The sequence below is a fragment of the Olea europaea genome, chromosome 1 (genome assembly GCF_002742605.1).
Source record: "Olea europaea var. sylvestris chromosome 1, O_europaea_v1, whole genome shotgun sequence".
Taxonomy (NCBI): Eukaryota; Viridiplantae; Streptophyta; class Magnoliopsida; order Lamiales; family Oleaceae; genus Olea; species Olea europaea.
Genome location: NC_036237.1, coordinates 20,191,907 through 20,206,778, shown reverse-complemented (window position 1 = coordinate 20,206,778; position 14,872 = coordinate 20,191,907). Strand labels below are relative to the sequence as shown.

The 14,872-nt window shown below is 33.2% G+C and overlaps 1 protein-coding gene and 1 long non-coding RNA gene across 4 annotated transcripts; both read right to left on the bottom strand.

Annotated features, from left to right (window-relative positions):
• Positions 1–244: 244 nt before the first annotated feature.
• Positions 245–4,590, bottom strand: LOC111396736 (protein phosphatase inhibitor 2-like). Of its 3 annotated transcripts, none has more exons than XM_023023228.1 (5): positions 4,402–4,590; positions 3,779–3,845; positions 3,112–3,224; positions 1,217–1,384; positions 245–693 (listed from the first exon to the last, which is right to left on the bottom strand). In XM_023023228.1, the coding sequence occupies exons 2-5, from the start codon at positions 3,811–3,813 to the stop codon at positions 464–466; spliced, it is 546 nt and encodes a 181-aa protein (XP_022878996.1). In that variant the 5' UTR covers positions 3,814–3,845; positions 4,402–4,590; the 3' UTR covers positions 245–463. The 3 variants fall into 3 exon arrangements, with proteins under 3 accessions (XP_022878996.1, XP_022879005.1, XP_022879014.1); XM_023023237.1 differs by having other exon boundaries at positions 245–690; positions 4,402–4,589; XM_023023246.1 differs by having other exon boundaries at positions 245–681; positions 4,402–4,589.
• Positions 4,591–11,940: 7,350 nt separating this feature from the next.
• LOC111396731 lies at positions 11,941–13,697 on the bottom strand. Its single transcript, XR_002703054.1, has 2 exons — positions 13,555–13,697; positions 11,941–12,510 (listed from the first exon to the last, which is right to left on the bottom strand). It is a non-coding gene; the product is annotated as an uncharacterized LOC111396731 (long non-coding RNA).
• Between the last annotated feature and the right edge of the window lie 1,175 nt (positions 13,698–14,872).

The following is a 14,872-nucleotide window of genomic DNA, read 5'->3' as shown; positions in this document are numbered from 1 at the left end:
TTGATCCGAAAGAAGTTAAAATTAGATTAAAATTTTCTGGGTTCTCTTTATTCTAGGTTTTGGAACAGTTAACCCAAGAACCTGGCTAGTATCCAATAAGGTATCATACAGAAATATAAGATTACTTCGATCGCATGTCTCCCATTTAATACTACCTTCTTACTTAACATGCAATAAAGAGAAATGTGTGCGCATGCCTCGAGGATGAACAACTTCTACCACAAGCAAGTCTAAACTGGAAACAGAGACTTAAGAGAGGATATATCTTTCCAGAAAGAAATAATGAACCCTGTGTTGCATACTTAAACTGCTATGTACATGTTGCAAAGCTGAATGTCAAAAAAGCGCAAAAGTTCAAGTCCTCTCATACCACCACCAGCATATAGCAACAAAACCACATAATGAAAACGACACAGGTACAATTTATTTTATTTATTTATATATTTATTTTTTGTAATTGGATTTAAAATCCATTGGCTGGCCGCGTTGATTCCTCAATTTCAATGTCTTTAACCCCATCAGTCAAAGAAGAAGATGAATCGCACCTTTTGTCCTCAGCCCAGTCCTCAAGCTCATCTTCAACGAAAGAGCCCTTTCTACGATGTTCTTTAACTTGACGAAACTCGTCATAATGAGCCGTACGGTGCTCCCTGAAGCTCCTTTGCCTCTCGGAATTAGAATCTGATAGAACTGCATTTAATGAGTTGAATTCTGGTGATCACCCCAGTTAACAAACCAACAAAAATCACATATATTTACAGTTTAAAAGATGAGGTGGAGGGACTAGCATGTTTGGCCCAAAAGGAGAAATTACTTTTAAGTTCAAAAAGTTGCTTATTTTGAAAGTAACTCTTATTTTACTGTAAAAAATATTTCCAACTTTGACCCATAAAAAATAATTCCTTTCAAAACTTAGTATACTTTTTAAGCTTAGCCAAACATGCTTGGTATAAGGTTCACATATCATTTTATTTGTTATTTTCTGAATTCATACAAAAAAATCTTGAGAGCACGTGATGCAATAAAACATGAATAACTATACAAAAACCCTTCAACAAGCATAACCTTTAAAACATCAAACAATTCATTTGATCAAACAAAGACACAGGTGAACCTGATAAAATCATGACAATTAAGTTATGTGAAAAGTAATAATATGCACTCCAGGCAAGATTTCTGCATATTTAAAACTAGTGCAAATGTGATAAGATACAACCTTCTTCTTGATCCATTGCATCCTCTTCTTCGGATGATGTCCAGCCTGAGGAACGAGGGTTATTTTTGCTTGAGGAAGCCACATCATTCAATGCCGAACGTATAGCATCTGCATGCGTTGAATCTCCAAAGCTGTCCCCAAAACTTACCCTAATAGGAGATAATGAGCCTACATTCATCAACTTTCGAAATTCAGGACAAAGAATAAGATTTGTGAAAAATGGAGCTGTAGAAGTAGTTCCCTTGCATGACATTTTCTTTAAATTGGACCTCAAACAGCAAGGCTAACAAGTGGATTTTCACCCCATCAACTAGTGAAAGGACCAATCAAGAAGTAAAACAGAGAACCATTATTATCAACTCAATAAATGTCAATACTCAATACCATAATCGTAAGAAACTTATTGGGGGATGCAACATTCCCTCATTTCATCCACCAAAAGTACCTTGCTATGGCATGGCTGCATAATCCTAAGCAACATTCATCACCTCGTGTCTGTGAGAATTGGTGCTAGGTAGTCAACAAGAAAACACATATCTAAATTTAAGTACAGTGCAAGGATATCTACCCCCAAATCAAAGAGTCATCATAAATACAGTTAAGGCATAACAGACACCTCCCCCCACCACCCCCCAAAACAAACAAACAAAACAGGAAAAAACCACCACATACTAAAGAAGAAAACAGAAAGGAAAAAGAGCAGATCTGTTAAAATGCTGTAATACCAACCCAGTCATGAATTTGGACAACAAAGATAAGTATGATATAAGACTCAGAGTAAGAGCCAAAAAATGCATAGCCTCTCCTCCGCCATTTGGTTAGGTTTTCCATGCAAACATAGGACTTGGGCAGACTCGCTACACAAAGTACTTCAATCACGTTTCCAAGGTAGCACCTAGGCTTGGGCATGGTTCGAGTTGGATTGGTTTTGAGCAAAAACCGAAACTGGCTTGGTTGGTTTGGGTAAATTCCAACCCAAATCGACCCAATCCAATTATTGAAACCAAACCAAATCGAATTTGGATCGGTTCGGTTTAGGGCAGTTTGAACATTTCCCAAGTTAAAAAAAATTATCTACCTATTTTGGGTTAAAAAATTTGTTTGCATATATATTAGAGAAAGAATTATATATATGTTTTTATTATTTTATTTTTTAAGTTTAAAATAAAAATTAAAAAAAAAAATGTATTACCAGATTGGGTTGTTTAATTGGCGGGTTGGTTGCGACAACCCGACTTGACATTTTAATGGTTAAAATAAAAAACCGATTTATTTTATTTTATTTTATTTTTTGTTCAAACCGACCCGACTCAGTTTGGTTTGGTCCCTTTTTTGCCCACCCCTATTAGCACCTCAAGAATCTATATTTGTAAACATGAGGGAGTCACTAGAAAATTTATTAAACTCCTAATCTTGGGAAGAACCTTTCTCCTTGAAAAACTCTGAACTTATTGGAAGTTCTTGAATTTATCTAGAATGGCCATGAAGGTTTCCATTTCACTTGCATAAATTAGAATTAAATCCAAGGCACCTTAAGGTACTCAAAATAATTACAGCATTTAAGACTAGTCCCAAATGTTGTCAACGGTCTTAAAAATCTTAAACTTACTATGTTCCTCAAGAATTTTAATTGTTTTTATCTTTGATGCCATGTAAGAGTTAGCAGCCAAGATAAAATTCTAGATTCCCATACTCAGATGTCCACCAAGAATCACTTTATGGACACATGAGTTGAAACAAAAAGGATCTAGACACCGTTGTTCTGGTGGATAAGGAGCAAAACTCAGCAGCAAATTCTTGTAGATTAAAAAGATCTTATTATAATTGATTAAAAAATCAATCTTCTACAATCATAACAAACATATGGTCATGAAAAAGAAATTCAATAAGCATACCATCGTCATCAATCATGGGATGATATGGCGTCTTTGGTTCAGTTATTTTCTGCCTTACAGGTTTATTCGCCTCGATTTCCCCCAGATTAGCTTCATCCCATTTCACTCGCGCCCTGGCACCTCAATTAAATTGCTCGTGTCAGTATTATTTTGATAACTGGAAAACTTCATATCTTTTTTTTTTTTATAGGTAATCAGATAATTTTATTACTTAACTGGAAAACTTCATATCAAGCAAGTTATTATATTCAAAGTCCAGCAATACTATCATAACATATTGCATCAAAAAGATGTAAAAGACAACATATTCGGACAGTCCATTAATTCCCTGAAAAAGTATTTAGGAAGAGAAATAAATGCAGCACACTATAACCACAGCTTACTCATGCACAAATCTTCCCCAGATGATAAAATTGAAAAAGGTACACCACAGTCCATGAGGTGTTTATTAAGCAGAAAAAATAACAAACAAAATTGCGTGCACCACTCATCAAATTTCAAGCGACTTTTGCTACATTGAATAAATCAAACGATGTACTTTTCATGCAATAGATTCAGAAATTAGTGAAAAGTTCCTCGTTTTAAATTGTTTCTTACATTTATAAAGAAAAATAATAGTCATTATAAAGAGTACAAGATTCTGGCAAACCATAGCAGGCAAACTTACTTCTTCGTTTCAGGAATTTGATAGTCCCCAGACATTCCCAAATCAAACCGAGCAATTGACAGCCGTCCTGATTACATTGATCCAAGAAAACATATATGCTTGTTACGTCAAATGCACTATAAAAATTAAGTAGCCTTTTTTAAATAAACGCTTAAAAGAAAATAAATAAGTGCACACTTTCAATCTTCCACATAGAATAAGTCCACAATTTAAAAACGCTAAAAATAACAGCAATCATATAGTATAATGCTGATAATGTTGAGCTACGCTAAATACAAGCTAATACTAGTATCAAGGATTCTAGATCGAGTTTTGCATCACAATTATGAGAATACTACCGGACCCATTTGAAACAGAAACTAAGAAACAAAAACTTTAACAAAATATTCAACGTCATTATAGTATTTTAAGGAAGAAGAATTAAACGGATAGATACTGATCCAAATCCCTAAAATTTATTCCAAATCCAATCAAACGCTATGGCTTTATCCGAAATCAAAACAAAAATTTCAGAGAAAAAGTGTAGATCCTTTATTAAAAAATTCAAACGTAAGTACATATTATTTTCAATTCAATGACAAGAAATAAAAATAATAATAAAATCACGTTCGAAGAAAACTTACGGATTTTCAGGTCCTTACTGCTCCAGACGAATTTGTTCCGTAAATTTTAGCATAGCCCCTTTCTATAAAAATTTCGCGGAAATTTTCTTCTCCAGGAATGCCCCCAAGTCAGCGTCTGAAATGCCGGGTCAGCCCTATTGACCACTAGAGTTTTGACCGGGTTTGATTAAGGGTAGTTTTAGAGGATATTTCATTGGGTGTCAAAATTTGGGTATAGATTATCAAAAATATCACCTTTCAAATTTTATCAAAATTTTTGACCCTCTAAATTATTTGAATACCTAACGTGTCCTTGTAGAAAAATGTGTAAGTGTCAGATGAAATGATTGAATGTTTGAAACGAAAAAAAAAAAAAAAGCCGTCAAATGAAAACAAAAGGAAGGGAAACTGACCCACAAAATCCCTAAACTCACTCCTCTCTCTCTCTCTCTCTCTCTCAAATCAACCACCGGCCGTCGACAACGAAGATAAACCGACACACAAAATCCCTAAACTCACTCTTCTCTCTCACTGAAATCAACCACCGACCGTCGACGAGGAAAAGAAACCAACACACACAAAATCCCTAAACTCACTCCTCTATCTCACCAAAATCAACCGTCGCCCGGCCATGGACGAAATTGGAAGTGTTGGTGGAATCAGCCACCGCCCCACCGTGAAAGCTTATTTTTCGAATCCCGTAGAGGGGCATGAAAGAATTTTTGGAGAATAAGCCCTTTTGTTCTTCTTCTGTAACGAGTCCTTTGAACGTCCATTATTTAGAGATTTTATGAGAAAATGTCGGACCAAGAATTGAAAGTTTGCACAAAGCAAAGATAATTTGGTAAGTTTCCCTCTTGTATCTTGGTTTGTTTAAATACTTTTTATTAACCATTTGTAAATCTCTATTTTTGTTCTTAATTTGCACAAATTGTTGTCTCCTTATTTTTTACAATTTCATAATTTCAAGTTGTTATAACTAATGTTTCGTAAAATTAATTTTATGCTTTATCATTAAATAATCATGCTACAAAATTCCTGAATCTCTCATGGCTGAGTTCATTGGCTTCGGGTGATACCAAGATTGCTGTGGTTTGGATATTCTCTTCCCATCATCATAGGGTATTGAATTATTTATTTGATTTATTTATGTGTTTTATTGATGGGGGAGAGAAAATGAGGTAGTGGGGTTGTTTGGTGGTTGCAGAGGAAGAACGTGGTGGAGGAGACAAAAGAAAATAGAAAAGGAAAAGGATGACAAGGATAGAGACAAAGGTGGGTGAAGGAACCGAAAATTATGGTCCGGGGTTTTGATGATCTTCTATTACTATTACTATAGCTATTATATTTACTTCTCTCTCCCGTTTCTTGCTTTACTAAAATATAGTTACCAGGACTATTCTTACTCTTGTTTTCAATCCTGCGTGAGCTCGCACTTCTGCTCCATGTAGTATTATGGTCTATTATCAATGCAAATATGTTCATCTATGTAAACATGTCATGTGCTCTTTGATTTCCAAGATAAGAATTTTTGTAATTAAACGCACTAGAAAAGAAAAGAGAATGCTTCTAATATCCGTATAAAAATGTCATTTATAATGATTACATTTTATTTGGATATTTGTGCCTCATAATGATTAAAGAGAGAAAGCTCTGCCTATTTATGCTCCAAATCATTAGAATGCCCATGAATTCCAGTAATTCTATTGTTTTTGGAAGTTTTTGTGACAAAAAACAACTTTTTAGTTAACCTAAAAACTGTTGTTTAGGATTCCCAATGTAACCTTGCCGTTAGGGAAAGATGAACCATTCAGTCCTGAATGGAAGCTCGACATTCATGTGAAAACTTAAACCAACTTTTTTCTTTACAAGTGGAAACAACAATGGTAGTGATAATAGTATGTGTGAAAGACTGAACAAACAATTTCATCTAGCAGACATGGTGTAATTCAGCTTAAACCTTATTTCTTATCTTTCACTGAACTCTATTATCTATGCAACGAACTTAATCATTTTAAAGCTAAAATGCTTAAAATTTCCTATCGGAGTTCGATATGGGAAATTTAAAATACCTTCATAATATTGATACCGAATACTCAATGCATAGAAAAGCATGAAGCACTTTAGGTATAACATAGTCGCTAAAAAGAAAAGAGAAAAATGAAAGAAAGCAATCATAAATTTACAGGAAAAAACATGAAGCATTTTCAGGGCAAATTAGGGGATTTGAAATACCTTATTTGGTGGAAATCCTGTCATTGTAGTTTTCGATTCCACGAGGTAAGTAACACAATAAAACCCCATACACATAAGAAGTAAAAGAAAAAGGGAATGGTTCAAACATACAAAAAAGTACATGATGAAATTGTCCAGAAATTACAAATATATATATACTTTAGATGTATCTCCGAAGAAATTAAACATCAAATTGTTCAGATTCTATGAATTGAATTTTTATTTTTATTTATTAATTTTTTTTGGTAAAACAAAGAAAACAAAATCACCATAGATGAAAGGAACTGAAACATATACTGTAAAATAGAAATGTCAAATTTGAGCACTACTTCTAAAGTATTTTTGATTCACAAAATCAAAGAAGAGGATAATTGCAGAATGCTAACATAATCTATCTACATGTACAAAAGAAGAGGAGAATGAATGAAATTTGAAGAAGAGAATTCTGATATAAGATGAATTGATAATTCGAACTTAAAACTTGGTCTCACGAGAAATTAATCAAAGGACAGAAACTTTGTATCTGTATAAAGCCAACGACGTTTACGCGAATCGAAGATAACTTTGTAAGTTCCGTTTTTGTATCCTAATTTGTTTAAGAACTTATTATAAACGCTTTGTAAATCTCTATTTTTTGTTCTTCATTTGCATAAATCCTTGTCCCCTTATTTTTTACAACTTCATATATTTGAGTTGTTTCTTAAAATTAATTTGATATATTTGAGAATTATTGACGTTGTTTGTTAATGGTTTAATACTTGAAATAGGCAAGTTCTGAGCACGAGGCTATAGGTCTTTGCATGCAAGTTAGACAACTTTGAGATATAAGGTGTTTTTGTAGTGTTAAACATTTTTCTCTATGAATTTATGTTACAAAGTATGAATTTACATGCATATTTGTCTAATTGCTTGGGATAAAAACATAAATATATTAGTCGGGTTCAATTTGAAAGAATGCTAAAAGTCATGACAAGAACTGGAACTACAACTTGATTAGGTTCAACAAGAATTTCTCTCAACGTGGAACTCCCACTATCTCCAAAATTGTTCTCCAGAAATTTAGCAGTAATGAACTCCACAATTCTAGTGTCGCGATTTGGACAGTAAAACTTATATCCCTTTGGTCTATTCGGATACCCAATAAAGTAGCCAGGAGTTGATTTAGGGTTTAATCTTTTCAAATGGATTATAAATCCTAACCTCAGCTGGACATCCCCAAACTTTAAAGTGAGCCATACTTGGCTTATGTCCTGTCTATAATTCAAAATGTGTCTTTGTAATAGTTTTACTTGGAACTCTGTTCAAAATATACATAGCTGTTTTGAAGGCTTCACCCCCACAAATATTCAGGTAAATTTGTTCTACTCATCATACTTCTAACCATATCTTTTAAAGTTCGATTACGTCTTTCAGAAACACCATTCTGCTCAGGTGTCCCTGGCATGGTGTATTGGGGCACTATTAGAAGTCATCAATGAAAGTTATGAAATATTTATTCCCACATATAGTGCAAAGCAAAGGTTCACTGATATCAGTGTGAATTAAGTCCAAAATTTCATTACTCCTAGTCGAACCCTTCCTCGTAGACTTAGTTAACTTTCCTCTTATACAATCTATATAGGTGTCAAAATCAGAGAAGTCTAAGGAAGGAAGTATCTCATCTTTTACTAATTTTTCCATTCTATCCTTAGAAATATGACACAATCGCTTATGCCACAATATAGAGGATGATTCACGAATTAAAACCCTTTTCTTTGATACATTTGTAACACACGAGACATCACCAAAAGAAACCAAAGATAATTTATATAAAGTATCACATAAAATGTCATTCCCAATCAAACGATAATCATTAAATAACTTAACCATTCCATTACCAAAATTAAATGTAAAACCACAAGCATCAAGTTTTGGTATAGAAATTAAATTCCGTCTCATCTGCGGTACATAAACTGTATTTTTCAAAACAAGATAAAAATCAGACTCTAAAGTTAACTTCATTACTCCTATGAATTCAACCTTCACTTGAAATCCATTTGCAACGCTCAAGCTTACTTCATTTTCACTTGGCCTCCGTTTGCTTATGAACCCCTGCAAGGAATTCGCAATATGAATACTAGCTCCCGAGTCTAACCACCAAGAATTTAAAGGCACATCTACTAAAGAAGACTCAAAATAAACTAAGGCCAAGGGAATACCTGGAGAACTCTTTTTTTTTTCCAACCAAGTCTTGAACTTAAAACAATTTTTCTGCCAGTGACCCTTCTTTTTACAGAACTTGCACTGATCATTTTTCTTTATAACTCCTTTGGGACCACTAAAATTTTTATTCTGCTAATTTCGGTGGGACTTATTAGCCTTATGAAACTTAGGTTTATGATTATGAGAAGGCCCCTTATTCTATGATAGCTGAAAAGCTAATTGCACAGTTTCAACAGTTTCACGGCGCATCCTATACTCTTCTTGCGCACACACTACTATGAGGTCATTCAAATTTCACTTATCCCACTGAGTATTGTAAGCAACCTTAAACTGATTAAACTTGTTAGGAAGGCTATTCAAAATATGATAGACTAGGAAAGGCTCCGCAATGGGAATGTCAAGAGTCTTTAGCCTAGATGATATATTTATCATTTTCATGACATGCTCCCTAACACCATTTGTGCCATCATATCTCATGCTCATCGATTTATCCATCAGATCCCCAGTTTCGACTTTATTAGACTCAACAAATTTTTCTCCTATGGCATCCATAAAACTTTTGACATTTTCATTATCAGGGATGGCACCTAGAATGGAATCAGATATCGATCGCTTAATGATTTTCAAACAGAGTTTGTTAGCCCTTTCTCACTTTTCATGCTCGGCTACATATTTAACGATACTCTTATCTGTGGGTTTTTCAAGTTTTTTCTCCATTGCAAAATCCAAACCTAAAAGACCAAGTGCTATTTCTACTTCTCGTTTTCATCTCACATAGTTATTGCCAGTCAAAGTTTCAATAGCAGACAATTGATACGAAAGAGATGAGGCATTATAAACTGTGGAAACATAAAATATCACTCTTAATATCATCCAAACTTAATCCATGCAATCAAATGGATGATGAAATATCCAACTAATTAATATGGGCTATGAATTAGATAATCCGTAATTTAAATCGAAACATATAAATTTTTATTACGGTAAGAGTCTAGATGCATCATCATAAGATTACCTTTGGGTCGACAATACAACATGCTATAAGATACTCTTAAAACACATTATGTAGCTAGTTAACAAAATTACATTGATTTTAGAAATTCCAACACCTTTGGACAGAAGGAAATTTTTAAACCAAATAAGCTCTTTAACTGCCTTATGTCATTTTCCAAAAATATCACATATAACAATACCTTTGGGCAAGATGTTACATGCAATAAATAAAAATTGTTGCACAAAACAAAGTATATATTTTTTTCAGAGAAAATCTAATAAATAATAATGAGCGTGCCACTTTGACAGCTACCACCCATTTTTATTTCAAAATATTTTTCTCAGTGAAAAAATAAAGATCGTCTCAAAACCCATGAAAAATTTAATTAAAGAACAAAAATTATGCAACAAATCATAATTATCAATCGATGAAAGACAAAAATTCATGTGATTGAAAGACGAAATTAGCAACAAAATTTCAAAATTTCAATATACATAAAAATTGAAATTTAAGCGTGCATATAATGACAACATTTAAATAAATACAAGCATTTTAACCAATGTTTTAAATATCAAACCGGACATCGATCCTAAAAGGAGAAAGGTCCATTTTTCAAAGGATTGAACCGGAAGGTTCATGTTTCAAAGGATTGAACTGGGGTGAACTAGTAATTTAATTAATTAATTAATTAATTTTATTTTGGACCAAATTTTAGATAATAATTATTTATTAATGATTTCAACTAATTACAAACAAAGAACTGGGCCTAATATAGCCCAATACCGAAGGTGAGCATCGGAACAAGTTAAATCCATTCTAAACCCTACAACTTTTAAAAATTACAGCCGCTCTCTCTTCCGCTTGATGGGTTTACTCTTGAGTCTTTAGAAGGGGGAAAAAAAAAGAAAAAGAAAAAAAACTCAAGAATGCTTGATCTTTGACTTGGATATGTCAAATCTTGAACAAAGGGGTTTGAGAAGCACAAATAAAAACTGGGGTGTGTTTGTATAATGTAACTAAAAACAAGCACCACCATTGGATGCTGCAGCCAAGTCGGTAATGGAGTATGCGTGCGACAAAGCCATGTGAAACTGAAGGTATCATAAGCAAAATCACCACCGTCAATTTCACAATATGGGGATTTGTCAGCCGTTCAAATGGTAGTATCGATGGGTATCGTAAGTGGGGGTGGAGTTTAGAAGCCGTCATCGAAATAGATGGTGCATTGTAAATGGATTAGGTGTGACCCGTGGTATATGGAGAAGAAGATGCTACCAAACAAGAAATTGAGTTAAATGAAAATTATTTCGATTTACTCGACGCTCAAATTCTATTAGTTTTTTCGAAAGGTCTGTTCACTTGAATGGATCAGGTGAGTTTTTCTGAAAAGTTCATTCCTTTAAGATAACCCATTTAGTGAAACTTGTGGATATTCAGAAAACATTAATGAATTGGCATAAATCTTTTTAATCCTATTGAGAAAAATAAAAGCACCCAGTTTATTTCTAGCTAGAAGATCAAAGACCGCTGCTTTAAATTCAACAAATATTTGAAACAAAACTAGTTTGCAATTTTACATAATCATTGAATTATTTCCAAATCCAAAATTCACCAGTTAGATGTTTAAAATCAAATATATAAATTATATCATCAATCTACTTAAAACCCACAAAGGCTCCTACTAGCAAAAAGTGATTTTGATCGGTAAAATTTCAAAAAGCAGAATTCAGAGAGAGAGAGAGAGAGAACGGATGGATTATTGGATTCTAATATTAGCATGGAGGTTCTGATACCAATTGTTGAATTTTATTGTAATCATGCTAAGAACAAGAATCACAGAATAATAAATTGATAAATCGAATTCATACCTGCGGAAGTTATTGTTGATATGAATAATAGTTATAATAGCGGCCAAGATCTTTCCCTCCTTGCTCCTCACAAAGTATTAGTTATCAATGGGGCAAGCCAATAAAACATATGGAGAGGAGAGGGGATCTAACCTTTATATATAGGAAATAATTTGACCCGTCCCATTACGATTAGAATTCTAATTAGGGTTTATTTCCGTCCCACATACTTTAAATTACCACATCAAATTAATTACAACTCGTAAGGTATAAAAGGCACAATTGATCACCAAATAAATTTGATCTAAACACAAATATCATTATGAGCCATATATCTAACATGTAAAATTTTGCAATCGAATGTGAAGCCACATATGCAATTATTAATTATTCCAACATCTAATTCTATAGAAGTGTACACATAACTACTAAGATGAGATTCAGTACATCAAAAGACAGTAATCCTCTGGACATACCTCTCTGCTGTATAAGTCAATTGGTCATCGCTAACAAATAGGTTATAATGGAAAATCAAGGTTGTTATGTTTCCATGTCTGAGACTTTATGCAATCTTCAAGACTCGGGTTAGTGTTGTAGCAGACGGACCACCAACATATACATAGGGTTCTGATGGGGTTTTAATGAAGTTCGATTTTAGCATTGATGAATCAGCGTCTTCCAGATGAATGGATCACAAGCTGCCAAACGCCACGAGGTCAACCCAAAGATGTCAAAACACTGGAATATCTTTACCAGAACATCGTTATCGATTTCCTCCCATTTTCTCAAATGGGAATCTGTATCCTCCATTTTTATAGCTTTGGAATTCCTCCAAGAAAACAAAAGACATCACTGCACAAACAAAGTAAGCTAGAAAGATGATCGGTATGAAGTATCAATGAAACAAGCATCAATGAGAATTGGTGGTAAAAATTGTAATCACAATTAAGAAGCGAAAATTGCAATGCTAGTCCTCCAACTTATTTCCAGAGTAGAAGTTGGTACCCAAACATTATAAAGAAGTAAGTTGGTCCCCAACCTTTCCCTGTTATCCCCCCCCCCCCCCCCCCCCCCCCCCCGGGGGGGGGGGGGGGGGGGGGGGGGGGGGGCAGCAGCTCCTGCAGCCTCTACCAACAGCCCGTAAGCCACACCCCCATCGGGTTAGTTCCCTTTAACACTCCAATCTCAACCAAGTTTTTCAATTTGAGGTTGTTACGCGAATTTAAGAAATGCAAGAGTGAAATTCATACTGAAATTAGGAAAGAAGAGATCAACAACACAGAAGAATGAAAAATAGAGAATAGAATAATGCCTCTAAGAGCTACGTCGTGAAACAAATAGATCATAACGACAATTCATCCTAGTTGAAGCATTCTGGCTATAACTACAAACTCTCGAGGGCATCGAGTTATTCGAGTTGAACTTCTCTCTATGCATAGAATTTGTGCCCATAGTGAAATGTGTGCAAATGGTAGTGGAAAGATTGTCTTGATAGTGAAGTGATAGTGTAGGATAAAGTTTTCAAATGTCGAATGCGAGTGGTGCAAGGAGTATCTGTGTGTGCTTGGCAAACTATGTAGTAGCTTTCAGTGTGTGTAATAATAACTCTCTAGTTGCTTAGGAAATCACTTGATCTGAACATAAAATTTCCTTAAATTCAGTTTCACATTATCTACTCCAAAAGAACACATATTTTTGAAGTATCCAGTAAAACCCCCAAAAAAATGATTGCCGCCTACATGTTTTGACACACAATTAACAGAAAATGTTACAGAGAAGATTCAAATTATAAAATGTCAATAACCCTAATTTGATCTAGTCTTCACACAAGAAAACACACAACTCAATATCATCAAATTAATGAGCACTAAAAGAGAAGAAGAGAATTATACATACAATTGAACCTTGGTTTTGTTTATTTTCTCGGCTATGATCTCAGGCTCCGACTTTCGTTTCTGGGTCTGAAAATTTTGCTGTTGAATTTTATATAAATAGAGATAGACAGACAGTAAAACTTTATGAAAAGTATATCTCTTTAGCCGCCGCCAGATTTTTGTTACAAGTCAAGCAGAATTTTAACATTTGACTGGGAGACGCTAACAGTATCAGTGACTATATTTGCACTTAAATTAAATTCAATCACTTGATTGTAATTAATTAAAGTTCAGTGACTCTTATGCAAATTAAGTAAACGTTTAATACTTTGAAGATCATCTTCTGTAATCTCTCTGCCACAGGGCGTGGACCTTATGGGAAATACATATAAATAGTCTTTAGAAAAGGGTCACTTTGAGCCTTTAGAAAAAGGTCACTTTTCCAAAATGACATTTGGTCAATTTACATATCAAAAATGCCCTCCATTTGAATATTACATAATAAGACACTTTAATATAAAAATTCTCTATTTTAGTCCTTAAAATTAAATACTGGTTGAAATTTGATAGTTTTTATTTGATTTTTTTTATTAATATTTTTAATTTGATTTATTTGATTTTTGTTTGCTCTAAGTAGCACCCCTTTATTGGTATCAGAGTCATAGAGATCATGAAAATTAAAATAAGAAAAATAGATAATTATTAACGTTTAGAAGAATAAAGAGGTAGTTATATTTTTTAAAACCTGTTTATAATAGATTAAAAATAATGATACTAACAATAATCAAAGAACTGCCTAAAGAAATAAAGGAACAAATATTAGAAAAATTAATAATAGAAAAAATAAAAGATATATATACATATGAAAAATTATTAATATATATGAAGATGAAGAAAACAATTTATATTACAAAAAAAAGTATGAGTACAAGTAATAATACACATTTAAAATTAAATAAATTACTTATAAAAATGAAAAAAATACAAGAAGAAATACTAAATATAATGTTAATACCAGAAGGAATGAGAATATCAAATAATAGACAATTAATAAAATTAAGATGTGAGAAATTAAGACTTGAGAGAAAATATTTTATTATAGTAAAAGAAGAATTAGTAAATCCAGATATAGTTGAGAGAAGATTTGGAAAAATAATAAATAAAAAGGAAGATAAAAAATGCAAATTAACCTATGAATTAGAAATAAGAAAAAATTAAGATGTCAATAAGTGAATATATGGAAGAGTTAAAGTCATTAATAAAAATGTTAATAAATGATGTACAAGATTTAAAAAATGAAGTAAAAGAAACAAGAAACGATATAAATATATTAAAAATTG